The sequence below is a fragment of the Phodopus roborovskii genome, unplaced genomic scaffold, assembly GCF_943737965.1.
Source record: "Phodopus roborovskii unplaced genomic scaffold, PHOROB, whole genome shotgun sequence".
Lineage (NCBI taxonomy): Eukaryota > Metazoa > Chordata > Mammalia > Rodentia > Cricetidae > Phodopus > Phodopus roborovskii.
Genome location: NW_026125543.1, coordinates 4,421,501 through 4,448,907, shown reverse-complemented (window position 1 = coordinate 4,448,907; position 27,407 = coordinate 4,421,501). Strand labels below are relative to the sequence as shown.

At 41.7% G+C, this 27,407-nt stretch overlaps 1 protein-coding gene across 1 annotated transcript; it reads left to right on the top strand.

Annotated features, from left to right (window-relative positions):
- Window positions 1-312: 312 nt before the first annotated feature.
- Window positions 313-27,407, top strand: Erich6 (glutamate rich 6). Its single transcript, XM_051177036.1, has 14 exons — window positions 313-599; window positions 1,195-1,252; window positions 7,081-7,169; window positions 8,681-8,743; window positions 9,073-9,128; window positions 9,221-9,337; window positions 10,033-10,143; window positions 13,523-13,680; window positions 14,420-14,493; window positions 15,617-15,753; window positions 19,915-20,000; window positions 22,164-22,319; window positions 24,868-25,096; window positions 27,140-27,407. Exons 1-14 carry the CDS (start codon window positions 392-394, stop codon window positions 27,401-27,403), a joined length of 1,806 nt encoding a protein of 601 aa, XP_051032993.1. The 5' UTR covers window positions 313-391; the 3' UTR covers window positions 27,404-27,407.

The following is a 27,407-nucleotide window of genomic DNA, read 5'->3' as shown; positions in this document are numbered from 1 at the left end:
GAGGCTGCTTCTCCGCAGGCTGGGAGGGGCTGCCACCTCGCTTAAGGGGCACGGTGGCTTTAAAACACCCCCCTCCCCCACCTTCACTCCCTCCACCCCCGCCGCAAGGGTCTGAGGTTGCCCTGGGAGACAGACGCTCAACTACAGCTCCCACTCCTGGACACCGGCAGACATGCGCCGGCGACGGCGGCGACGACGCGGCGTGCGGGATCCCTCAAAGGGCAGCCCGAAAGATCAGGAGGAGGCGTCCATCGGGGAAGAGGAGATGGTGGAGGAAGAGGAGGACGAGGAGGCGGCGGGGGCGCTGGGGAGGGAGGAAGTGGAGAGTTCGCAGCAGGGCATTCCCGACCAGTTCCCTGAATTGTTGGAAGATGAAGACCTTTGGAAGGTCATGAACTTCACTGAACGCTTTTACTACGACGACGACGAAAACTTGGAATTTCGTCCCCGCCTAACTAGCGTGGTCACCCCCAGTCTGAGCGCCACGGCCCCGCACAGCCAGCCTTCCAGCCTCTCGTGGAGCCTGGAGGAGCTGCAGCCACTGCAGCAGCAGCCCAGCGAGGGCACTTCTGCTTCCAGCAGCGCCTCAACACATAAAAGTAGCTAGGGCTTCTCTTCCTGGGGGAGAGGGAGGACGACCGGTGCACCCTTCCCTCTGCTACCCGCTGCGCATACACTATCAAGTCTTGGCTGACTGTCATGACAGCTCCTACTGTAAGATACAGGGGAATTGCTTAGTAAAAGGCGGAAGTTGGGGTTACTCCCCAGGCAGGAGTACCTGCAAGGTACTGACCTACTTACTGACTTCTGCAGTAACACACAGCTCTCTCTTGTGCTTTGAACTTCCTTGCAAACACCTCTAGATCACTGTCTTATTTTAAAAGGAAAGCAGAGCATTTAGAACAGGCTGCTCAAACTCTCATAGTTCGAATTTTACCGTGGGCTTTACTGTTGGGGAAAAGGTGCTGTCCTTGTGCATTTTAGGATATTTTGTTTACCAGCATCCCTGGCCTTCTCTACCCCAATAATGAACTTATAACACACATACAGGCGCATGAACACACAAAATCATACACACATCCCTGTGACAACCAGACTGTCTTCAACCCTCACCAAATGTTCCCTGGGGACAAAATTTCCCTTAAAGAACCCATGGCATGGAGTGGCTAAATAGTTTAATGTTTCATTCTACAGCTTATCCTAAAATATTTCAAACATTTAAGAAAGACTTGTCTGAAGTGACTGTAGATAGGTAAGAAAATGTTTTCAATTGTCATATTTTTTAAAACAGATAAATGTTTACCCTTTTAGATTTGTTATGAATAACACAAGACTCATACAACTTTCTTATTCAAAAAGTTTCATTGTTTTTGTTTATCCCAAGCATCCTAGTACATGCTGCAATCCCAACATTCCAGAGTCTGAGGTAACCCACTCTGGCTTACACAGCATTAAAAAAAAAAAAAAAAAAAAAAAAAACTTAACAAACAAAAACTCCCACATTAGTAGGCATTTTGTAAGACATAAAGACAAAGTCCCTGTCTTCATCTTATTACCCAACTCTTAAGTATGATGTGTCTGCTTATCAATATGATACATCAAAAGTTAAGGGAGTGTACTGAGTTGGTTTCCAGCACCTACTAGGGGCATTTCACTGCCTGTAACTCCAGTTCCAGGCTCCAGCAGGCTTCAGCACCTCTGATCTCAACTGGCACCTGCACTCACATGCATATACCACCACCACCCAACACACACACACACACACACACACACACACACACACACACACACCTGAGACAGAATGTGCGTGAGTTTTGTCCATTTGTCAAATTTCTAATGAAATGTGTGGTTTAAAAAATTAAAGGGTACAAATACACAAAATTGAAAATCACCATCCTTTCCCTGACCCACCAGACATAGTTAATATAATGCTGGCAGTCTTAGTTTTCCTTCTATTTTGTGTATGTGTGCACGTGTGTGTGTGGGGGGGTGGTATTTGTATTCCCATGTGTCTATGTGGTATCATCTTGAGGTGCTGCCCTTTTCTTTTTGCTTTGAGACAGTGTCTCTCGTTGTTAGAATAACTGATCAGCAAGCCCCAGGGATCCATTGGTCTTTGCCTCCCCATTGCTAGGATTACAAATGTTAACTGCCATGCCCAGCATTTTTACATGTGTTGTGGGGGTAGAACAAGCGTTTTACCCATTAAGCTACCTCTCTACCCTTTCAATTATAACTTTAAAGGATATGTTCACTTGATTCATCAAATTCTGACTGAAGTATTGGCTTCCTCTCCAGTTTTTTGTTTGTTTCTTGGTGTTTATACTATTTAATTTCCTAGGATTTAGTACTGTAAAGAATTTAAACCTCTATTTTTTGATTTATTAGTAATGACTTATAAAATTAATACTAATTCCACTACTATTTTCTTCTATCTCTTCTCATCTAGTTTTCTAATTAACAAATTACACACATACACAGAGAGGAAAAGAGAGAGAAGCAAAATACATTAACATTCCTATGAAATTTTATTACTTTGCAGTTTTATTATACGTGTATTGTTAATTGACCATTAGTACTTCACAGTTTGATTTTTAGAAAATTAAAAACTTTTTTTAAATCCTCAATTGCTTGTTCAAAAGCCAATATATTGGATCTGTAGACAAGAAAATGTAATCTAATGTTAGCAAAACTTGCCTAAAAAGTAAGACTTTCTATTCACTTGTGTTCAGTTGGCTTCACTTTTTCTGGGCTATGGCAATGGCTACATTCCCTTGATTCCCAGTTTTCCATCTTTCCTTCCTTTCTATTAGCTCAGGAAATTCTTTAGGTAATGTTTTTCATGTAGTTCTCACGAGTACTCCAAACGCTTGCCTGCCTGTTTTGCCACCAAGCTTTATTAATAACACACCCTTGCATAAGGGGATCTCTCTTAAAGCATTGTCCTTGGGAGCTCTGAAGACATTGCCTCATTGCCTCCCAGGCCCAGTATCAGTCAGTGATGGTCCGCTTCCCAAACCCCTCTCATCCTCACCTCCTTCTTTTGTCTCTCTCTTTCCCTTCAGGTTCTCCATCTCCTTTTTATGTTTACAGTGTCTTCTCTCGATGTTTGATTTCTGGCATACAGCCTGTGTACAAACATTTTTCTTCTGTGGTTCATGATTGTAATTCAGAGAACCAGTTACTGCTGCTCTTCAGAACACTTTCTCACTATTCATTATTGTCTTTGAAGACACTTGGACCCAATAATATATGAAGAGGCGATGTTATTCATCTCTATTCTTTTCTGTTACTGATTAATTTTAAGTAACAGACAATCCTTAGTTATCCATCTGCATTTATAAAGGGATGACTGGTGGACAGCTAAAATGGGATCCTCCTGCACAGAGTACTTCCCTTTCCTAAAGTGGGAGGGTTTACAGGGACTCTGAGCAGGTGAGGGGAGCATAGCACAGCCAGCTTCCTCATCAGTCTGTGATCCCACCATTGTTCAAGTTAAGAGAAGCATGCGGTACTGTGTGGTTAAAGTTCTTTATGGTGGAACAGTCTATTCGTCTGTCTGCCTCCCTCCCTTCCTCTTCCTTCCTTCCTTTCCTCTCTTTCTTATTTCTTTCTTCCTCAAGTTTGTTGAGCTAGTAACCATGTTCTGTGCTGTGTTTCTTATCGAGGAAGAAAGCTGCCCAGTCAATATGACCACTTTTCAACAACAATAGCAACAAGCGTTCTTTGCCCTGCTTTAGAAATAAAACGACGGGAGCTAGAGAGTTGGCCCAGTGGTTAAAAGCAATTGCTGCTCCTACAGAGGACCCAAATTCAGTTCCCAGTACCCACATTGTCCCCAACATCACTAACTCCAGCCAGTTCTGGTCTCCAAATGGCACCAGGAACACACATAGAAGGTGCACAAGCATACAAGTAGGCAAATCACTCATACACAAAAAAATTAACATAAAAATTTTAAAGAAAACTGCTGTCAGTTGCTTCAAATAAAATGAGAACAAGGAGCCTTCCTAGCTGGCTATTCCTGGGTCATTTATTGACTTACTGTGATGATAGCATTCATTCCTTCCTTTCTATGTTTGGTTGCATGAAGATAGAAGTTTCTCAGTAATGCCCTTTTGGAAAAATTTTCTCTTGTTTTAAGTTGCTGTGTCCTTTGCTCTGGTATTCCTTTAACCTATAGTCACATTTCCTTTCAAGGACATAAGTATCACACACACACACACACACACACACACACACACACCAATGAGAGCATGTTTTTAGAGCTGGATGCTTTGAGTTCATTTTTTCAGTAAGATCTGCAAAAGGAAACGAAAGACACTTGTGTACTGAGCAGCCAAGTTGCCCTGGTTTTCAGCTACATGATTGCAAGTCCATGAGAAACTCTCTTTCCTGACAAGATTCTTGTGGCTCATAAATCTTTCTAATAAGATGTTTTAAAAACTAAATACACATACAAACATCAAAGTTTTCTTTACTGAATTTGGTGAGATTATGGGTATGGTTGTTTTAATGCCCTAAAAATGCAACCAACATCAGTTCAACTTCTACTTTCAATTGCCTGACTGCTGTTCTCATTTGTGGTGGTTTGAGTGAGAAGGCCCCCCCATAGGCCCACATATTTGAATGCTTAGTCAGCAGGGAGTGGAAATGTGTGAGAAGGATTAGAAGCATTAGGATGTATGGCCTTGTTGGGATAGATATGGCCTTGTTGAAGGAATTATGTCTATGGAGATGGACTTTGAAATGTCAAAAGTCCATGTCAGGCCCAATCTCTCTCTCTCTCTCTCTCTCTCTCTCTCTCTCTCTTCTCTCTCTCTATCTCAACCTCTCTCCTTTCTCCCTTGTCTTCTCTGTATCTCTTCTCTCTGTGTCTGTCTCTCTGTGTTTCTGTCTCTCTCTGTCTCTGTGTGTGTGTGTGTGTGTCTCCCCTCTCTCCCCTGAAGATCAAGACGTAAAGGTATCAACTACTGCCTTGGCACTATGCATGTCAACTTCCCACCATGATGATCATGGACTAGCCCTCTAAAACTGTAAGCAAGCTTCCGATTAGAAGATGTCTTTTATAAGAGTTGCCTTGGTCATGATGTCTCTTCACAGCAATGGAATAATAAACTAAGACACAGCTGGAAGTGACAAAGCAAGTTTTGTACCAAGAGAAAACGCCTTCCTGAGTTTTGTAGCTGTTCCTTGGTCTCTATGGGTCTCCATTTCCTTGCCAGTGAAAAGGGAATACTAAGGCTTTGATTAGCTTTTGTGAAGGTGATCAAAATTACCTTCTGCTAAGTGAATTCTGTAGCCATCCTCATTTATGGAATTTTTAGGTGGAAGATAAATGAGGACGGCCACAGAACTCACTTTGTGCAGACCATCCTAGGTGGGAATGAATACTGCTTTGCCTGTGATATTTTGATTACCCACACAAAAGGTTTCCTTAGACGAGGACACTTAAATGAAAAAAATAAAATGTATTCATTTTCGTTAGCTATTGCCCTGAGAGGGAAATACACAGTAAATGTCTAGGGATTTCCGTCTCCTATAGTCCCTGCAGCTTGTCTCTCAGGAAGGTTAGATAAACAGGATTGCCTGGGAGACTTACCCAAGTGGCCTCCACAGAGGAGTCCTTTGCCTATTCCAGGACGCAGTCACTCCAGAACTGACAAACAAAAGCACTGATGCAAGGTGCCAGGAAACTAAGTGTCAAAAAGACAGGTGAAGACACAGTTGAACTGGGGTGGGAGAGTAACAATGTGCTAACTGAAACACATGGCATTTGATCATTTTAGAAGACAACAATCATTGAATTAAATGCAAAGAAGCAAGGGAGATTGAAAAGCATTGTTTACTTGCCACTCTAGAGATAACCTACTTCCCTGTCATGTCAGTGATTGCTCAAACAACTGATCAAACTACTCGGAGAAGGAATAGAGGTGCTTAATAACAATGCATTCGCCTTAAACTCAGCACTTTTTAGAAGGTTTGTGTAATTTCTTAGCATTCAGGAGGCAAAGGCAGGCAAATCTCTAAGCTCAAGGCTAGCCTGGTCTATGGAGCAAGTTGCATGACAGGCTCCACAGAGAAACCATACCTTGAAAAAGAAACTAAAATTTGTGTGCACAGTATGTGAATTCATGTTTGTCTTATGCCTGCCTGAGCATGTGGGGCCAGAGGTATCTTCCTTTATTGCTTTCCACTTTGTTTTTTTTTTTTTTTTTTTTTTTTTTCAGACAGTCTCTCGATGAAGCTGGAGCACTACAGTGCTAGATTGTCTGGGCAGCAAGTCCAGCCTTGTATTAATTTTAAACTAAATAAAACAAGCACTTTGTGATAATTTACATTTATTTAAATGTGCACATTACTAGCACAAGCAATAAGTATCCCACACATGAGAAGATACAATGCTAGTAAATCCCTACAGGGAAAAGATGACTTTAGAAACCTCTAAGATCTACAAAGTATCAGGTTTGAGCTGGGCCTACTCAGGCTACACTCACCTACATTAGCCTCTTTCTTACCCCCACAGCTTTTGTGAAGGAAACAACAGGCACTTTCCTGTAGCTGTCTATGAGCCTGTAACCCCCAAGTCCTCAGAGAACGGTTAACATGCACCGTAAGCACCCAGGGCAACAGGCCTCATCCTGTATGATGGACAGTTACTAAATGACCATGTCGTTCCCACTTCCTGCCATTGTTGGGAATCAAAAATAGCCAATCTAAACTATGGTCAACTTGTCCACATCAAGGAGCTTCCCCTTTACCACTTAACCTTGTGGGCCTGAATTCTCATTACAACTCCCACCATGCCTGTAGATATGTGGCATTGAATAACTCCTAATAAAATTCCTACCCAAAAGGCCAGTCTTCCTCACTGTCCCTCATGGACCTTCCAAAGAATTGATTTAATCCACATTTCATGTTTAATTTTACTCAAAATATAGGAATGGAAGAAAATATTTCAAAGAAAACCGTCAGAGCTGTTGATGGCATATGTTATTCAACTAAAAATGCACTATACAGAGTAGATTTGCTAGCAACCATATCATTATACTCAAATTAACATTGTGATTTAAATTTCAGAAATATGTACCCAAGTTTGTATCAAAAAGTTCAGACATCAGTACAAACAGAAGAAAGTTGGCTTCAACAAATTTCTGCTATGGAGCCAAGTGAGTAATTTGATTCCTTAGCCTTTGCTGGGGATTGGATTGCAAATTGGGAAACTTAACCAGTATGGAAGGGCTGATGCTCAACCCAGGCAGTGTACTAGACATTGAGATATTGGGCAAATTTGTTAATCTCATCATGCCTTAGTTGCTTTATCTCTTAGTAAATTAGTAGTGACACAGGAGTGCTGATCATCAAAATGAGATTAATATCTAAAATCATTGGTACATAGTATTTGATAAATGGCAATGTTTTTATTCATCAAGAAATAATCTGCCATTAAAACAAGTATGGTGGTACTTATCTTTAATCCCAGTACTCAGAAAATAAAGGCAAGCAGATCTTTGTGAATTCAAGGACAGCCTGGTTTACATAGTGAGTTCTATGCCAGCCAAAGATACACAGTAAAACCCTGTCTTGAGAGAGAGTTCCATTATATTCCTGCTATATATCCTTATGTTTATTATAGAAATGGCATATGTACTCTTTTAGAAACTTTTCAAACCATCAATAAATAACATTAAAGCTATGCTATGGTTTAGGATATACAGAGACTATGGAAAAGTGCACTACAAGAAAAAAAGTAAACATTTAACTTACCAGTATAAATCTTTAGAAGAAATCATGGGGAAGGGAGGGTTTGTTTCAGCTTACAGTTCATTTACAGTTCATGTTTTAGGAAATCGGGAAAGGGACTCAAGCAGAAGCTCAGAGGGGAATCCATGGAGGAACAATGCTTGCTGGTTTATACTTAGCTAGCTTTCCTATCATAGCCCAGGACAGCCTGACCAGGAGCCACCCACAGTGGCTGGCCCTTCTACCTCAATTAACAATCAAGACGGCCCTCCATACACATGCTGTGGTGGTTTGAATGAGAACACCCCCATAGGTTGTATATTTAAATCCCCCCCCAGTTGGTGGAACTATTTTGAAAGGATTGGGAAGTGTGGCCTTGTTGGAGGAGGTGTGTCACTGGAGATGGGCTTTGTGGTTTCAAGAGCTCCTACCATTCCCAGTTGGGTTTCTCTGCTGCCTGCTTTCAGATAAGGATGTAAACTCTCCACTAATGTTCTAGTACCATGCCTACCTGTCTGCTTCTATTCTCCCTGCCATGATGGTCAAGGACTAAGTTTCTGAAACTGTAATAAATAAATCTTTCTTCTGTGGGTTGCCTTGAGCATGGTGTCTTAACCCAGCAATAAAAAAGTAGTTAACATGCCCACAGGTGAATCTGAACTATGCAATCACTTGATCGATACTCCTTTCTCAGGAGACTCTAAGCTGTGTCTTGTTGGTAGTTAAAGCCAACAAAGTGGCATGGGTGAGTGAAAAGTGGTGTATTATAATCATTATCTTCTAAAAGAGCTGACCCCATGTGTCTCTTTCAATCACTATTTAGGAAAGGAGGGAACATTTGAAAATGAGACATAAGCATTTATTTTTCTATGATATATTTTCTATTTAACTTGCTTCTCCTTTTTTAAGATTGACATACTTTTTGTTTTGTTTTTAGAAAAAGTACCACCCATTGAAACAAAGGAGGCACAACCAGAGACTCCAGCTTCTAAGTTAAGAGGTAAATGGGTATTTGTTTTCATCTTCTTTTGCTGGAAAAGACAAATTGCCAGTAAGGAAGGAACCAAGCTAACTGGCACTGTGTTGAGAATGTATACTGGTAGGCAATGCAAATGAGGGGCTTGGGCTGTGTGTGTGTGTGTGTGTGTGTGTGTGTATGTGTGTGTGTGTGTGCACCTGTGTGTACATACATGTGTGCACATACATACCTATTTGTGTTTCAGTATGATAGATTATGAGGTCAGCATGGAGAATCTCTAGACTAGAGGAACACAGAACACATAGCACAAAGGTTGCAATTTCCCATCTAAATCTATCCTTTCTCTTCAGGAAAGTGGGTAATTAATCCCGAAGAGCCCAAACTAAGTATTTTGTGTGAGATGGAGGTGAGAGCTGTTTATCATGATAACTAATGCACTGTTCTTGTTGTAAATTGACTTATTCAATCTTTAATGTTCTCTCTCTTCTTAACATTTAGTTTAATGAAGAATTTATAAAATTGTTTGAATCTCCTCTAAGAACATTATCCAGCATTGGGCCACCACCCATTCTGTCATACAGAAAAAATCTTCCTTATCTAGACATTAAATTCAAGGTAACTTCAGTTCATATGTTTTATTATTTCTGTAAAGGGCTATAGGGGTCCACACAACATTTGTACAATAGATGTGAATATACCTTAAGAGAATCAAAGAAAAGGGTTCCTTTACTTGGACAAAGCACTTGGGGTGGTTTCCTACGCCTTTAATAGCTGAGTTCTGTAAAACAAAAGAACCCCTGCCCTGTGGTTCCAGACACTAGAAGTCTGGATCCAGTTATCAACAGGGCCACCACTGTAGTGGGACTCTCTTCACTTTTCCCTGCTTTAAGGACCATTGCCAGCTGGCAATTGCACCCTGCCAGTCTCTGCCTCAGTGTTCACTGGTTTCTTGTCAGGTTCCTAGGTCCCAAGGTCCTTCTCTACTGACAATACCAGCAATATTAGATTAAGGCCTGTTCCAAAGACCAAATAGAGTCACATTCTCAGGTACCAGAAGTTAGACGTTCAACACATCTACATACTAGACTCTATCGATCTTACTGGCTTGATTCCTTCAGCTACAACATCTCAGGCCCTTAAAAGTTCCTCATCAAGTGTTTCTGTGACGAGTGTTCTGAGATAAGTTGGCACATCCACCATTGCCTCTGTTGCCCTGCTAGACACTCTGCCCACAACCCATTCCCCCTAAGCCTGCTGGTCCTTGGGGCACTTCTTCACATTCTTTCTCTTTCTCTCCTTTTTCTCTGAAGGACGAAGAAGATCTAGTACCCAAGTGTGAATTTTGTGGAAGTGATCTACAATCATTCCTTTCTGATGTGGACAGTTGTTCTGACATCACTCACATCGAACATAAAAGGCGGGTAAGTTTGTTTGAAATCAGGCTTGACAGAGGAACTTGTGTTACTTTTTAAGATGTGTAGGATTTCCCCCTGCTTCTTTCTCCTATATAATTTTTCTTAAGGATTGTGTGTTAGCCATCAACAATCACAACCATCACATTCACTAGGACAGCTGTGATTTAAAAGACTGATAACAATGCGTTGACAGAGCTGTGAAGAAGGAGCATTATGGCTAATCTTGAGATTGTGATCTGTCAGTTTTTCAGAACTCCATTTACCAATGCTAAAACTCTAAACCTCTAAAAATCCCAATAGAACAACAGCATAGAAAGGGAACAGAAGTCCAAAACATCTTTTCTTTACACACCTTAAACCATTTACTTATACCTTTCCAGCTTTCATTTACACATCTTAAATCATTTTCTGTGTTCCTTTAGTGAAACCTGTTTATCCTTTATCATGATGCCTGTGAACAAGGCAAATGTGTCTGTGTTTTTTAAACAAGAAACTGAACCAATGAACTACCAAGGTGGTGTAGCCTTTGGTGGGGAGGGGGGCTGTTAAATTGCCAAAGCTATCACTAGCATATTCATCAAACACCATCAAATCTGAGAATAATAAATTTCACCTGAGTAAGCAGAAGCGCAGACCAAGCAGCTTCCAACTCTATTAAGAATGACAGGAACTTCCTGGCTACCTAGACAGCTACCCCAGGTTCCTCCATGGTCATTGGGGACAGAGGTCCCAGGGCAGCATCTGCCTTCAGCTGCCAGGCCCAGAAGACCTAACAGACTTTGCTGTGGAGCAGGAACTTGGGGGCAGCAGCCTACCTTGTCTAGCCAAGCAGTGCAATTGATTCCCCAGTGTTCTGCATGTCCACAGTCTGAACAGGGTCTTGACAGAAGCTGAGGTGAAAGGCAGTTTTTTCCACCCTGTGGTTGGCTTTGTCACATTCAAAGCAAGCTCCAAGTGGAAGACTTTTTGCACCCATGCGTTTTCACTCATCCAGGAGATAGGGATGTGACCAGGGGCTGGCATGCCTATCATAAAAAAAAAAAAAAAAAAAGCTTTTTAAATTAAACATTGTCAATGCCGTATTCTGAGATCTCTGAAGCATTTGAGCTTATACTGTGGATCAGATACGTGTCTGAAGTGCATGCAGTAAGTCAGTGAGATGTACCAAAAACATGCATCCTGCGCTTCCAGCGCTGGCCGACAGGAAATGTGGGATTCTTCTCCATGAGAGCACCTAAATGCACGTGAGATGTAAGCAGTGCTTCAGAAGCTGAATGAATTGGGCTGGGAGATTTTGTCTTGTTCACCACATTCACCTGACCTCTTGCCAACTTTACACACTCCCACAACTAACATAATGCAGAATTTGTTTTCTAAGAGTTTGCTGAGCATGGGTCTTTATGCCACAGGGTTAAATGAACTTATTTCTCATTGTGGGGGGAGGGAGAGATGCATTTGAAGTAATTCCCGTTTTGATTAATGAAGATGTCTTTGAGCACAGTTACATAATTTAGAAGTTGTAGTCCAATACTACAATCCCTTTTGCACAAACCTACATAGTTAGAAGCAATTTTCTTCCTGGATTTAAACCCAAGAAAACAAGCAACATGTATCTATACAAAATTTTTAAACAAACACTCATGATGCTTAATACCCCAAAGTGGTACAGTAGGCTATTATTCAGCCAGACGGGAATAGAACTCTTGAAACATGCTACAAGACAGATGAGGTCTGAAAACACTAGGCTAAATGAGAAGGCCAGCCACAAACTAGCAGACGGTATGTGGTTCCAGGGGCGTGAAGAGTGAAAAACAGGCAAATGTGGAGAGACAGAAAGCAGGTTAAAGGCTGGGGCTAGGACTGAGTCTGGGCTGGTAGTGGTTTCCTAGCGCCGAAAGCCCTGGGTTTTATGCCCACTACCAAATAAAGGAGCATGTGCTAACCCAAAAGATGGGGGGGGGGAAGACCCCTGACCCAAGTCATTATGGCCAAATTAATCAAAGCAAGCTTTCTTTATTTGTGTACATGGACTGACTCCTCCTTAGGCAGGGTTCAAGAAGTCAACACTGGTTGTGAGGAAGACAAGGTTTTTAGTAGCTCAGAGGGTAAGGGCTCCCAAATGGGGGATTTGGTGGAGCAGAACATAAGCATAACAAGTAAGTCATAACACCTCCTAAAACTGAAACATGATTGCAAGGAGGTTGTAACAACAGGAAGTCACAAGAAAGTAGTCATAATAACCCTTTTGAAACAAAGGTAGTATTGTATTGCATGAATTCTCTTTGGTCTTAATAATAAAAACTCAAAGTTAGCTATGGGGGAGGGAGTGAAAGATGAACCATCAGAGATGCAAACCTGCCAGCTACACTAGCTCTTACCTCTGTATCAGACCAAGGGGTGACCCTGTCCTTGGACTACTTCAGACTATCTGCTGCTCAGACTGCCCCGCCTCCTGTCTCCTCCAGCCTCACTGTCATCTCTCTACTCAGCCATATTATCCCTTTCGGCCTCCATTTCCTTTAGTGCTAGGATTAAAGGCATGTCACTTCCAAGAGCTGGGATCAGCTTTGTGTGAGCTGTTTCTCTTTTAGACTGGATCAATTTCATGTAGCCTAGGGTGGCCTTGAACTAACAGACATCCATCTGCCTCTGTCTCCCAAGTGCTGGAATTAAAGGTGTGTGCCACCACTGCCTGGTCTCTCTGGCTAACTAGTGTGGCTAGCTTTGCACTCTGATCTTCAGGTGAGCTTTATTTGTTAGATCATAAACAAAACATCACCGTGGGGTTGCAAGATGGTTATTAGCTTTTTGAAACAAAGACATGATTGCCATTCCTGATACAGGCAGTACAGAATCATTTGTAGTTAAGGTTCGGGTGGGGCATAGCCCAATCCTTGAGAAACAGAGAATCCTACATAGGAATGAAACTAGCTTGTCTTTACTATAAAATGGCTTTTACGCCTAAGATGGAGGCAGGCTGCTTCTTCACATGGTGGCACAAATATTCCCAGTGCTTGGGAGATGGGGACAGGAAGATCACAAGCTCAAGGTCATCCTTGGCTACATAGAAAGGTAGACTGGGATACATGAGTTGCTGTCTCAAAAACAAAGTAAATTAGTGATTAGGTCTGAGGAGGAGAGATGACGCCATGGGTACAGGTTTTATCTGAAATGACTGGAAATGGTTACTCTGACAATACTAAAAACCAGATGAAGAGTTATTTAGCTCTATTAGCAGATGAATTGTGTCACAGTGTGTAAACTTTATCTTACCAAAGCTACGAAAAGAAAAGAGTTATGGCCTCTTGTTAACCATACCTCATTGATTTGGGGGTTTTAGCCCTCTGATCCTCTTCAACCAGATCATAGCCTCTTTGTCTTTCAGGCCTACTGTTGTCTTCAGTTTCAGAATCTTCTTGATTATATCAATGAGGAAAGGCTAAACATCAAAAGAACTAAAACAGACTTAATCAGTATTGATCCTCATACAGCCCATGGCAGTGATGTCGATAGACTCAAGGCAAAGGAAAAAGCCATGCAGAGGTAATGCAGGGTCCTGGTGCTGAGCCCAGACAGGACATTGCTAACTGAAGAACATCTCATAGAATGAACCTGATTTCTCAAAATATGTAATTATGAGGATCTCTCTCTCTCTCTCTCTCTCTCTCTCTCTCTCTCTCTCTCTCTCTCTCACTCTGATTTTTCAAGACAGAGTTTCTCTGTGTAGCTTTGTAGACCAGGCTGGCCTCAAACTCACAGAGATCTGCCTGCCTCTGCCTCCCGAGTGCTGGGATTAAAGTTGTGCACCACTACCACCCAGCATGAGAATGTGTTTCTTATAAATTAAAAAGAAAAAAATAGAAATGAGCTAAAGCAAGCTCATTATAATTCCTGGTGGATGTCATGATATTCAAAAGCTCCAGGAAGAATCTCAGCAGTAAAATGCTTCCCTTGTATACACAAGGCCCTGAATTGAATCACTAGCATCATATATACACACTAAATAATAATGATGATGACAATGATATTAGAGACAGGAACCTGGTGAGCCCACCCATTTGAAGTAGAAATTGTCAATCATAAATTACCAGGGCAATTCTAAATTCCTGTGCTAGAGAAACTTTCGCTATCGGCCCACTCACATGCTCAGTCCTATAAGTTGGATTCATAAGTGATAACAGATTAAAATAACAAAGGATGGTACTTGGGCCATTGAAATTTGTAATACACTAGTTCCACTTTCAACCACAATATAGACTTGTGCTTGGTTTTGATTTTATAGAAAACAAGAACGTCAACTGGCCAGACATTTTGCAATAGTGTCAAATGAACAAAGCCCTCCAATACCTGAAGAAGGTAAGGTTGTCGACGTGGATGCTGTAGGCATCAGAAAATGCAGATGTTGGGCCAAGGCATAAAACTGGCAAATGTAAAACTAATACTGAAAGTCATTTGTAAGTATCATAAAGCATGTATCTGGTGAAATGGGTCAAGAGATCTGGGGTTTAGGTCCTCTGGCCTTAGAGTTCTTGGTCTTTGTCTCATCGTTGTTGTTTGAAATCAGCTAGTAACATCCTCAGAGCACTGCTTCAGTGGTGTCTCTTGTGTTAGGAATCTCTCGGTGCACTCTTTTCTTAAACTTGGATGTGGAAGACCTGTCAAAAGACATCAGAATGCTTTCTTCTTATACTCACCAGGGTTGGGCACAGAACTGGGGTGGTAGAATTGAATTTAGCATAAGAAATCATAGGTTTATATGTTCAATGGCCTCCTCACAGGCCATTTGATTTAGAAGACATAATTTAATTTTCTCAGGCAGCATCAACTTCCTTCTGTTATTGAAAAGGTACTGAAGGTAATTAGTACAGTTTATATTTTTGTAACTAAATGTCTAATATTATAGGGGGGTTCTTGAAATTCACTGTTTCTTATTGAAACTAAAGGCTACCAGGCAGGGTAGCACATGTCTTTAATCCCAGCACTGCAGCCAGGTAGATCTCCGGGAGTTTGAGACCAGTTTGGTCTACATAATTAGTTCCAAGCAGTCAGGGCTATATAGTTCAAACCCTGTCTCAAAAAGGAAAAAAAAAAGGAAAGAAAAAAGAGAAAGGAAAGAGTGAAGGATAGAGGGGAACAAAGGAAGAAAGGGAAGGAGAGAGGAGGGGAGGAAAGAGGGAGGGAGAGAGGGAGGGAGGAAAAACCTAGAAATTCCACATAATGAAAACTCAGTGGAATTTTCACTTTTTATTCAATAGAAAACTTTGATCACTTTCAAGTCAAAGAATCTCCTCCCTAATTTTAATTTAATAGAGGTCCTTATTTTTCCTCCTTTAAAAAAAATGTGATAAATCAATGCATTTGCAACAGGGTTTCAATTTTATTTTATTATATAAAGTTGTGGTTTTTGGTTTTTGTCTTGTTTTGTTTGGTTTGGGGCAAAGCACACATGCATACTTTGCTGTGATTTTTCTCGCTCTAGACCCGAAGCACTCGAAGACGATTTCTTACCAGCTCTCTATGAACATACCGGAGAAGAAGACAGATGAGGATAGTGATGAGATTCAGATCAGCAATGTCTCCATCAGCTGCTGTGATTCCATGAAAACATGTGGAAAGGTGATTTCACAATTTTCGTTTTTGATTTTTTTTTTCAAGTCAGTTTTGCATGAAACATGTAAAGTTCTCATGGAACTTCACTGGATAGCCCATTGCTATCTCCCAAAAATAATTGCACAGACTTGGGATTGAAACTGCTTCTATACTTTCTGTCTTATTAATGTTCTTAGTTTAAAAAAAAATTTAAAAAAAAAACCTTTTTGACCTTAAAATGTGACAGTTGCACGTTAAAGACCATCTGGAACTCTTAGAAAACTAACAGGAGGGGAGAAAAGTCACCAAAGTCCTAAGCACTTCCTCAAAATGGTGTTGCATTGCAGGGGTTCTGTGTTTGCAGGGCCCCTCCACACTCCTGCAGTTGAAAAGGAAGGACTTTAAAGGGGACATTCTTCTCTTAAGTGACCCAATGCAATCTCACCCAAGTTCTAAGAAGAGTATATTGTACATATATTGAGGGAAGTCTTCACAATACACTGAAGAATTACCAAGACACTCTGGAAGAAAACTGAAGGGTGATGCTGGGGAGGGGTCAACAGAGCCACACAACAGTACTATAGTCTGTAGTTAGATTCCAGCAAGCATTCATTCATAACTGATGACAGCAGTGCCACTGCAGGGTAGTGAAGAAAGAACGCCTTTTTGGGTGTAGTTCTGGGTCAGCTTGGACTGGGCAGCCATGTTTTATTAATGTAACTGGGAAGACTTCCTCATACCATATGTAGAAACCATTTTTAAGGAGATTAAGTATTTAAATACAACATACAGAACTTTAAAGATTTTTTTCTTTCTTTCTTTTTTTTATTTCTTGTTTTGTCTTGTCTTGTTTTTGTTTTTCAAGACAGAGTTCCTCTGTGTAACAGCTCTGGCTGTCGTAGAACTTGCTCTGTAGACCAGGCTGGCCTCAAACTCACAGAGATCCGCCTGCCTCTGCCTCCCCAGGGAATAAAGACATGTACCATCATCACTAGGCCTCTTTTCAGTTCTTAAATGTATAGTATTGGGGGATTTCACATGCACATGTAGTGTGCGCTGAGCATATTTCATACATGCAAGCAGTGTGTTTTGACCTCACTCATCTCAGTGCTTCCTCCTAACTCTCCCCAGATGCAATTCTCCTAACTCTCCCCAGATGCAATCCTCCTAACTCTCCCCAGATGCAATCCTCCTAACTCTCCCCAGATGCAATCCTCCTAACTCTCCCCAGATGCAATTCTCCTAACTCTCCCCAGATGCAATCCTCCTAACTCTCCCCAGATGCAATTCTCCTAACTCTCCCCAGATGCAATTCTCCTAACTCTCCCCAGATGCAATTCTCCTAACTCTCCCCAGATGCAATTCTCCTAACTCTCCCCAGATGCAATTCTCATCCTCCTGCAACCCCTCCCTCCCTGCTTCATGTCTTTTGATTTGTGCTGCCACAGGTATCTTTTAACATCATAGAAGAGAGTTTGCACATAAAAGCAGTATTTGTAAGGGCTTAACTAATTAAAATTCTGAAAAACAGCCAAAAAAATGAAGAATCATTTAAATTACACGTGGCATACAAAGGTCTTACATCCTAAATTTATGAGGAATTTTTGTAAATCAAGATGAAAGAGTTCATTTTTCCAGGTGTGGCAGTGTACACTTTAATCCCAACATCAGGAAGCAGAGGTAGACAGATTTCTGTGAGTTCAAGATCAGCCTGGTCTACATATCAAGTTCCAGTTTTAGCCAGAGCTGTATAGAAAGATCCTTTCTCGAGCCAGGCAGAAGCAGTTGGATCTCTGTGTGTTCAAAGCCAGCCTGGTCTTCAAGAGCTAGTTCCGGAACAGGCTCCAAAGCAACACAGGTTAAAAATAAGAGGAAGGAAGGAAGGAAGGAAGGAAGGAAGGAAGGAAGGAAGGAAGGAAGGAAGGAAGAAAGAAAGAACACAAACAAACAAGTGACTCTCACACACAAATGAGCCCTTCCCAAAACGCAAACAGAAACTTTTCACAAGAGAAAATCTGATGACTAAAATCATATGAAAGCATGTGCAACCTCCTTAGTCACCTGAGAAATGAAAATTCATCCCATACTAACCATACTGGTGAATATATAAACTCTTCCAGTGCTGAGCTTTGGGGAGAGGGCCAAACAGTATGTGTTGCTGTGACACATGATGTGACACAGAACTATAAAGTCATCTCAGTGGTGCCATACCCTACAGGAACTTAATACCAACATGCAAGCATAAAATTGTTCTAGCTATCAGTGTTTCTAGTGGTCAAAAGAAGGGGAAACCCAGGTTCTCTCAGCCACAATGAGTAGTGACAAATAGAAATAGAAAACCATGAACAAAGGAAAGTCATTGCATGGAAGCTACTTGATGAGAGGGGTTTTTCACTGGGAAGAAAAAAAACTACAATTACAACAGACAATCCCATGTGTCTTAGTTAGGGTTCCTATTGATGTAAAGAGACACCACAACCACAAAAAAAAAAAAAACTCTCATAAATGAAGACATTTAATTAGGGCTGGTTGACAGGTTCAGAGATTTAGTGCATTGTCATCATGGTGGGAACGTGGTGGCTGGTTTTGTAGGCAGACACGGTACTGGAGAGGTATCTGAGAGCTCTACATCCAGATCTGAAGGCAGTAGGTGGGTGTAGGTTGAGCATCTGAGACCTCAAAGCTCACCCCCAGTGACACACTTCCTCCAATAAGGCCAAACCTACTCCAACAAGGTCACACCTCCTAATAGTGCCTCTCCCTGTGGGCCTATGGGGGCCACTTTTATTCAAATCACCACATACTATATATGGAACATTAAAAAATGGGAAAAGCTAAATGATGAACACACAAAAACTGCACAGAAATTACCATAAAATCATATTATCAGCTGCATCTTTGGCAGAGTGTTGATACTGGGCATGGCACACTGGGAAGGGCCCACTGGGGTGGGCACACTGGAGTGGGACTACTAGAATCTCTTACTCAATTTATTAGCTTGTATGGTAATGACATGGTGTTTGTTTCATAATTACCCACTACTGAAATGATGTCCTGTAGTGCTTTTCTGGAAGTAGTCCATATTTCATAGCTTCAAAAGTGAAAAAAAATAATAATAATCTGCCATTTCCAGATGTAACAATAGGTTTTCAAAGTAATCACAATGTTTATCCAAACACTAAGATCATTTCACCCTAGGAATTCTTGTTTTGTTTTAGTACAAGTCAAGATCAGGAATGCTTAGAATTTAACTAAATCCTCAGTTTATTTATCATAAGTATTTCCAGATACAAGTTCATTTTCATGATTAAGTTCCTTATAAAAGTGGTTGAAATTGGAGTCATAATAGTTACCTTCCTGTGTCTTCACTGACTCCTCACTGGCTCATTGCTGGGGAGGTAGCTTGGTAGAAAGTGCTTGCTTAGCATGTATGGGGCCCTAGGTTCAATCCCCAACCCAGAAAAAAAAAGTAGTGTGGACAGATTTTTCTATGGGCCACCAACTCACAAAAAGTGACAGGGAGACTTATTATCAATTTGAAAGCTCGGCCTATAGCTTAGACTTGTCCCACTAGCTCTTATAATGTAAATTAACCCATTTCTATCCATCTACATACTACCATGTAACTCGTAGCTTTTACTTCTCCTCCTGCATGTCTTGCTTTCTCTCTGTGTCTAGATTTTCACACTACCTTTTTTCTTCCCAGAGCTCTCTGTCCCCAGAAGAGCCACCTAACCTCTTCCCGACTAGCTAATGGCCATTCAGCTTTTTATTAAAACAATCAAAAGGCAACTTGGCAAAGACACATCTTCATAGTGTACAAAAACAAAAAGGTCAGATTTACATAATAATACTTAACCCTTCGTTGCTCAGCTGAACACTTCCACCGATATGTAAAACGGTTGCAATAAGGATATGAATATTGTTGCTGATGTGACTGTTTTTCTGTCTCCTTTGGTTTTTTTATGAAATAAAAAAATAAAATAAAACTTTCAAAATAGGTAAGTGATGAGAAGGATTTTGTTAAGTTATACTGCAGGTGTTCAGGGTGACCTGCAATTGTTGCTGCTGACCATCCGGTGCGGCTAACGTGGGGCTAAGCACATAAAGTGAAGCAATGGCTTGCACTGCAGTGCTCCATGTGTTAGCTCAGCGGCCAGCACTTCATGTTGTTCACTGTGCACCTAGGTCGTGAGGGATGAGCTCTTGGAGAAGCACTACAAGCATGGAAACAAGTTCCTCACCTCCTTTCCAGATGGGACAACACAGATATTGTATCCTTTCTTTCTGTACCTTTTTGTATTGGCTTTAATTCCCAAAAAGAGAAACAGGCAGGGCCTGATGGCATAGGCTTGTAGCCTCAACTACTTGGGATGCTGAGGTGAGGGAGGCTGAAGTGGGAGGACGAGGTGGGGAAGATGGGGGGGAGGGCTGAAGTTGGGGAGGATGATGTGGGGGATGAAGCAAGAAAACAGTGAGTTCATGGCCTGCCTGGGCAACTTAGACTGAGCCTATCCCAAAATCAAAAATCAAAAAAGAGCTGAGGAAGAAGTCTGTGGCAGACTACATGTTGCCAAGCCTTAGTGTCAATCCCAATAGAAAATGAAAGGGAGGAGGGAGGGACAGATGAATGAATAATGGACGGATGGACAGACAGACAGGCGGACAGATGAGACAGGACATACAAGACAGGACAGACAAGAAAGAGAATGGAGGTGGTGGTACAGGAAAATACATAATACAGGAACTCTGCCACTCAGAGAAGAGCTGATGACATCTGAAAGGCACCCACATAGGAGACAGCACTTTCTGTACCGCACTATGTCGAGTCCTGTGAACCCATTTTAGCAGAGAAGACAGCTCTCTGTCTTACCTCTACTCACAACGTAGGAGAGAAAATTCTAGGTAAGAAATGTAGACATTTCCAGCTTTGGTATTTTCTACTCCAGACTACAGACCAATTTATACACCCACAAATCAACAGTCCTTAGCCAGTTCATCATAGGCCACTCAGATAGCCAGGTCAGGGTCTCTTGGGGGGGAAAAAAAGTCAAAAAACAAAAACCCAAAGAAACCTTTTTGATGAACTGAGTGCTTCCTGTGGAACAAAGCCATTTTTAGTCAGTGACCCAAATGTTTAATCAAACCCTGCCAATAAACAGGAAATTTACATTCATGGGTACAAATGGCAAGGTTGTAGTTCCCTGTGAGAAAGAATAGGGTTTTGTTGTTGTTGTTGTTGTGTGAGGTTTGTTTGTTTGTTAAATAACTTGCCCAACTTTTATTCCTAATTGTTTCAGGCCATGACTTTAATTCTTACCTCTCCTAAGGCTGTGGCTAATTTTCAAAATGACTCAAGCTCAGTCTTAACTTACCGTTGTCTCTGAACAGCCTTTGCATATAGACCTGATAGCATCAAGATATTCTCAATGTGCATTCTTCTTGATGCTAGTGTGGGTGGGATGGTTTTGTTAATTTCATTTTCAAATGATCTCTGTTAACATAAAGAAATGGAGTTGATTTTATCTTGCAGCCCACAGTTACCATCCACCTGAGTTTTGTTTTGTATGTCCCCAAGGCTTTCTGCATACACAGATCACAAATGTGTTTTTAACCTCCCCTTCTAATCTAGACAGCTTCCTTTCCTAAACTCTCCATGGTCAACATGTTCATATAAAATTGACTAGAAGGGGCCAGCAAGATGGTGGGTAAAGGTACTTTCCACCAAGCCTGATGAACTGAGTTCAATTTGCCAGGATCCACACAGTGCACAGAGAGAGAGAAAACCCAGTCCTGCAAGATGCTCTCTAACCTTATATGCACTCTGTGGCACACACACACACACACACACACACACACACACACACACACACACACACACACAATTGTAATAAGTATAGTAATCATTGGAGGTTGTGGAAATGAACATCTTTTTTTAAGTTCTCATCTTACTGGGAAAGCACACCATTAAGTAGAATGTTAGCCTATGGCATTTCTGTGGCTACCCTCTGTCAGGCTGAAGATGTTCGAATGTATTTGAAGACTCCTAAGGCTTCTTATCAAGAAGCAGTAAAGGTTCTTCAGGTGATTTTTCTATACCTATTGAGATGATCGTGCTCTTTTTACTTTTTATCCTGCTGAAGTGGTTTATTTGTTGATTTTCAGATGTTGAGCCAACCTTTCATTTTGGGGGATAAATTTAATTTTATGATGCATAGTCCTCTCCAATATTTCTAATTTTACTTCTTACATTTCATTGAGCATTTTTACTTTTCATAAATACATTTTGGACCATATAAAAGCATATCATTATTTTGTATTAAAATAGAGGCCTTTCCCAATGCTTCATAATTTCAAAACGCTCCTCATAAATTAACTTTATTCCATGCATAGTTCAAGATCACCAGAAATGCTCACAGGACCTTATCTGACCTCAGTTATCCATCTGGAAATCTAGCCATTATCCAAGTGCCCAACAAGACAAATGGTTTCACTTGTATTGTCCAAGAAGACACACCCACCAGCCCTGCTATCCTGGCACTGCTGGACTCCTCTGGGAGAAGCTCCTGCTATCATCCCAATGGAAATGTCTGGTAGGCTTCTCATCCTTGCTGCTATTTTTTTTTTTTATAATTTTTTCACTGTTATTACTTAATTGTATCTTTTCTCTTTGATGAGAATGGCTTTAGAGAGATGTATTTAAGTTAGTGGTTTTTAGGTAGTAATATGACTTAGACACACTACACTGTGTTGCTTACTCCTTGAGACACATTCCTAGACTGTGAGCTCCCTGTAGTTGAGCCAGACAATACTATACAAACCTCTGGAGCCATGAAACCTGGAAAGACATCTCCATTCAAGCCTGGCAACTTGAGTTCATCTTCTGGAATCCACAGAAAGGTGGAAGGAGAGGGCTTACTGCATGGAGTCATCCTCTGCCCTCCACATACATGCTGTGGCTCACAGGCAACCCTCACCACGTGCACTCATGCATGCACACATAATAGTATAGAGGAAGAGTTAAATCTCTATGGAAAGGTCTCAACTCCTTTTAATTTATCAATATATACACTCTACATATTATTCATATTACTTCATTTAATCTGAAAGAAAACGTGGGTTCTAACTTCAAATATAATTTAAGCCTCTCAGTTATATATTTGGCTTTTGAAATTATCTCTAGATATAATCTCACTTGGGAAACTCTGTCAATAGCTGGCAAAGTTTGGACCTTGCCAGTACTGACAAAAATTGGGACACAGTGGACTATTTGTATTTCTAGTCCACGGTAGCAACAAATCCAATAACACTATGTATAATGGGAAACCTCCATTTATCTTTCATGGTTAAATAGTAAGTCTGTGTTATATTTGGAGGAGTATTATAATAATCGTCACCTATATTAATTCAATCAGTTGTAGAGACCAGGTGATTTCAGGGATCCCCAACCCCATGAACTGAACTATTGAGTACTCTGGTCCCTGACATTCCCAAAGCCTCCTTCCCTCTGTCTCTGTGCAGCAAGTCTGTTTTCTCTGTGAACTGGTTTCTTGAAGACATGTCCTGCACCTTTATCTTTACACAGCTAAGTCTGTGTAAACTCCAGGAAGAATTGGAGAACTGATTCAGAACAGTTTGGTGTGATGTTGCTGTGTGAAGTCACCCCTTTCCAGGTCTGGCAGGGTGTCCCCTAGGTTTTTCATTTCTTTTGCTGTCTGGTTAGTATCAGTAGTCAGTGCTGGAGAAACAAGGTATTAGTTATCTTACTCATGAGGGCCCTCATGGGCAGTTCACACAGTTAAACAGCTAATATATTGTCAAAGCAAGCCAACCTTCTAAGAATACAGACCTCTGCTCATGGTAGGGATGGTTACCTCTGCTGAAAAAGGTAAGGGCACATGGGGACGAGTTTGCCCAGTAGAATATCACAGTAATGAGTGACAGGAAACTCAGAGCAAGCATGATTTCTTATAATATAGTAAATGTGGGACCTTGGCAATGTCACATGGTTGGAGAAGCCCCCTTGATCTAAGTCACATCCCTGCCCTACTGTAGAACTTTTCTCCATTGCAGTGAACTCAGGAGTAGCCCTGAGCCCCTGCTTTCCACATCCAGCTCCCAAAAGCCTGGAACTCAATGGCTGGTGGTGCAGCCCAGTGGGAGAGCTCATACATAACATGGTCAAGGCCCTGGGTTTAGTAACCAGCACCCTCTAACACCCCCCCCCTGCAAATATATATATATATATATATATATTTGACTTTTAGCTTTATCAGCTCTCTTGAACAAGAACTAATCTGGGCGTCCCCCTAATTTACATCCATGGTTTTGCATTCTGGCCTGATGAAAATCTAAGCACTGGTCCCTCCTCTCAGGAACAGCTTCCCTTATGTATTCTTTATTTTCCCAAATGAAACCTTCAGGGTTCCCTACACACACACACACACACACACACACACACACACATACACACACACCCACACACACACCCACCACCACCACCACCACCACCACCACCACCACCACCACCATCATCATCATACCATAGCCTTTTTTGGACCCACGACTCACTTCAGTTTATCAATATGCTTCAATTCAATTTGAACCCAGTACTTCAAATATTGTAAAGTGAGTAGTATTGTTTCTAAAGTTTCCTAACAATCCCAATCCCACCACTCTTTTTTTTTTTTTGTATTTTTGTATTTTTGTTTGTTTTTTGTTTTGTTTTGTTTTTTGTTGTTGTTGTTGTTGTTGTTTTGGTTTTTGGAGTTTTTTGTTTTGTTTTGTTTGTTTCTTTGTTTTTCAAGACAGGGGTTCTCTGTATTGCTTTGGAGCCTGTCCTGGAACTAGCTCTGTAGACCAGGCTGGCCTCGAACCCAATCTGCCTGCCTGTCTCCCAAGTGCTTTGATTGGGAAGTGACAGGGAGGGATAATTCAGCCTTGAATTCTAGAGCTACCATTGGCAGGGCTTTTTGTTTCTTTGTTTCTGGTTTGTTGTTGTTTTCTTTGTTTTGTTTTTCAAGACAGGGTTTAAGTCAAGGTCTCACTCTGGCAATCGTCCCCACCACAGCCCCTGAAAGCTGTGATTGCGAGTGTGAGCCACCACAGGCACTTCTGTTTATCCTCCTGATCTCCTTCCAGGGTGTACATCAACATCTTGGGAGGCCAATACTCAGATCAAGCTGGCAACAGAATAAGAACTTGGAACTGGTCAAGTTCCATGCCTCCCTCATCCTTTGTCTCGTTTAAACCCGTTTTTCTGGCTTTGAACCATTACATTGGAATTCGCATCCTAGAACAAGACAAGGTCTCCATCAATTTCCTAGCAATGGGCCAACAGGCAAAAATCAGTGTTGGAACTAAAGTAACGGTAAGTCCATTTAAAAAAAAAATAGTTTAAATCATTCAAAGAGTAAAATAATTTTGTTAATGTTATTGCTGATAGAATATATTTATGCCTAATCTGTCCACTGAGAAGTTTTGGAATTCACAATGAAGCTTCCCTGTGTAATTGAAGCAACCTTACATTTTCTTCTGTCTAAAATAACTCAGACTTAAGTTCCCAGGAGCGTGTGTCTTTGTGCAACTGCATTCGTCTGCCTTGGTAGTTCTGTTTTTGTCTTTGTGTTGTGAGGTTTCTGTTTCCTCTCTACTATGGCAGAAAGCCCTAGTCTGGGCCAGGAATCGTGAGTTCTAATTATGTTAAGAGGAAATACAAGCTCTGACTCCTTAGGAGACACTGCCAGTTTGCCTAGGTATTTACCCAGTCATCATCTCCCACATTGCTAGCTGTCCATGGACTCATCCCTGCCCTGCACTGGCTCGGTCAGGCTGCCTTTCTTGCATCATGGCTGCCTTTCCCAATGACAATTAGCTCCCAAAAGACAAAACAGGCTCTCTCTGATGCCTTTATTTTCATGCTTTGCCCCAACCTGATAAAAGCACACACACGCTCCATGGTGGTAATGCAGGTGTTAAGAAAAACATCAAGCTGCAGTCTGTAGTTTCAAATCTCAGCTCTGCCTCTTGGCTATATGAGTGAACTTAGCTTCAGTTCCACAACACTAATATAAGCAATGATTCCTGCTGTGAGAAGTCTGGGGAAATGTAAAATACTAAGCATGGTACCTGACACTAACTATGCACTGAGCAAACAAAGCTGCCACAAAGATACAGAGAGATATTCACAGAAGTTGGTGTGTTTCCTTCCATATGTACAGCGAGTAGGAACACACCCCTTAGACTCTCAGAAGCCTCATTTAAACTGCTTTTAAAGAGGGAGGTTACTCCAAACTTCCTGAGAGCCTTCGACTCCTAAAATGCATGCATTTCATAAGAAACTACTATCTCAATATTCGGCACAGGCAGAGTGTCTCAGGACCGTCAAACAAGAGGGAGACCTCAGACTCAACCTGAGTGTACTCAGCATGATTCTCAGCCCTGTTAGTCAATCTGGCCATCTACCTGGCCCAGCTCTTAACAAACTTCTTTCTTGGTTAGCGGTGTACTAGGTGGTCAAGTATTCCAGAGTATACAGTAATGTCTAGCCTCCCTTTGGTAATCGCCCTCATGGCAAGTACATTCTTCTTTAAGATCTAAAAATGTCCTCTCTTGGGCACTTTCACTCTCCTGCCACACACACACCCTAGCCCCACCGCTTCTCTCCTCCTCTACTGGAGATGGATTTTAATATGGAAAAGACTTCTTGATGCAACAGGAAGAACACAGTGCTAAGGCGTTTTTATTTTTTGCATTGTTTCCACGGTTACCCTTTCTTTGGAGGGAGAGGTGGGAACTCAAAAATACTGTGTTCTTTGTCCTCCTGTGCCCCCCCCCCCACACGCACAGCAGGCTGTGACTTCTGCTGCTCTCTAGCCTGCCCCTGTGAGGCTGAGTGCCCTCCTAGGTGGCCCTGAAGCTGCAGGCTGTCCTGACAGGTCCCTCTGTAGCTGCTAAGAGACATGAGCCTTAAATCATCACTGTGAGGAAGTGGGGAAGGCAGGCGAGGAGGCAAAGGAAGAGGGGGTTGAATGGACACACTATAGAGAACAAAAGGAGTGTTAGTCACCCCCATGCTACCTTCTCTAGGAAGATGTCATCCTCAGTACTTTCCCCCTGGGCCTTCAGCGCATCCCTCTTCCTCCACCCCGCCTCACTAGACACTTCCTAAGTAAGAGACCATTTAAGGTAGCCTCACACTCTCTTCAATAGACACTGGTTGAATTTCCAGAGTAAATTGTAAGCTTTGAAACTGTCTGAAGTCCATTTGCTCTCTCAAGACTCTACAGCATGACAATTGCTTTCCTTATCCAGAGTAAAATGGTCCCACTGTCCCTATTCTAATTGGTCCTCCCACCTGCCCATTTCCACTCATGGACACTCAGCTTCCTCCCTCTCTTTCTTTGCTGACAAGCTCCATGCCCCAGAAGAGCTCCCAGCTCTGCGGTTCCTGAGTGAAGACGACCTTCTGCTGTTGGCCAGCTTAATAAAGATCCGGCGACTATTCCATAGGCTGGAAGGATGCAAGAATTTCCCCTCAAGTCATGCTTGGGAAAAATTAAAGCAACCTTCCTACCTTTCTTCACTCTCTCTAAAACTACTTTCCCTCTGTCATAATTCTGGCATAAAGAAAAATATAATGGCAACAATTACAAAGCTAATAAAGGAAAAATATTAAAGCA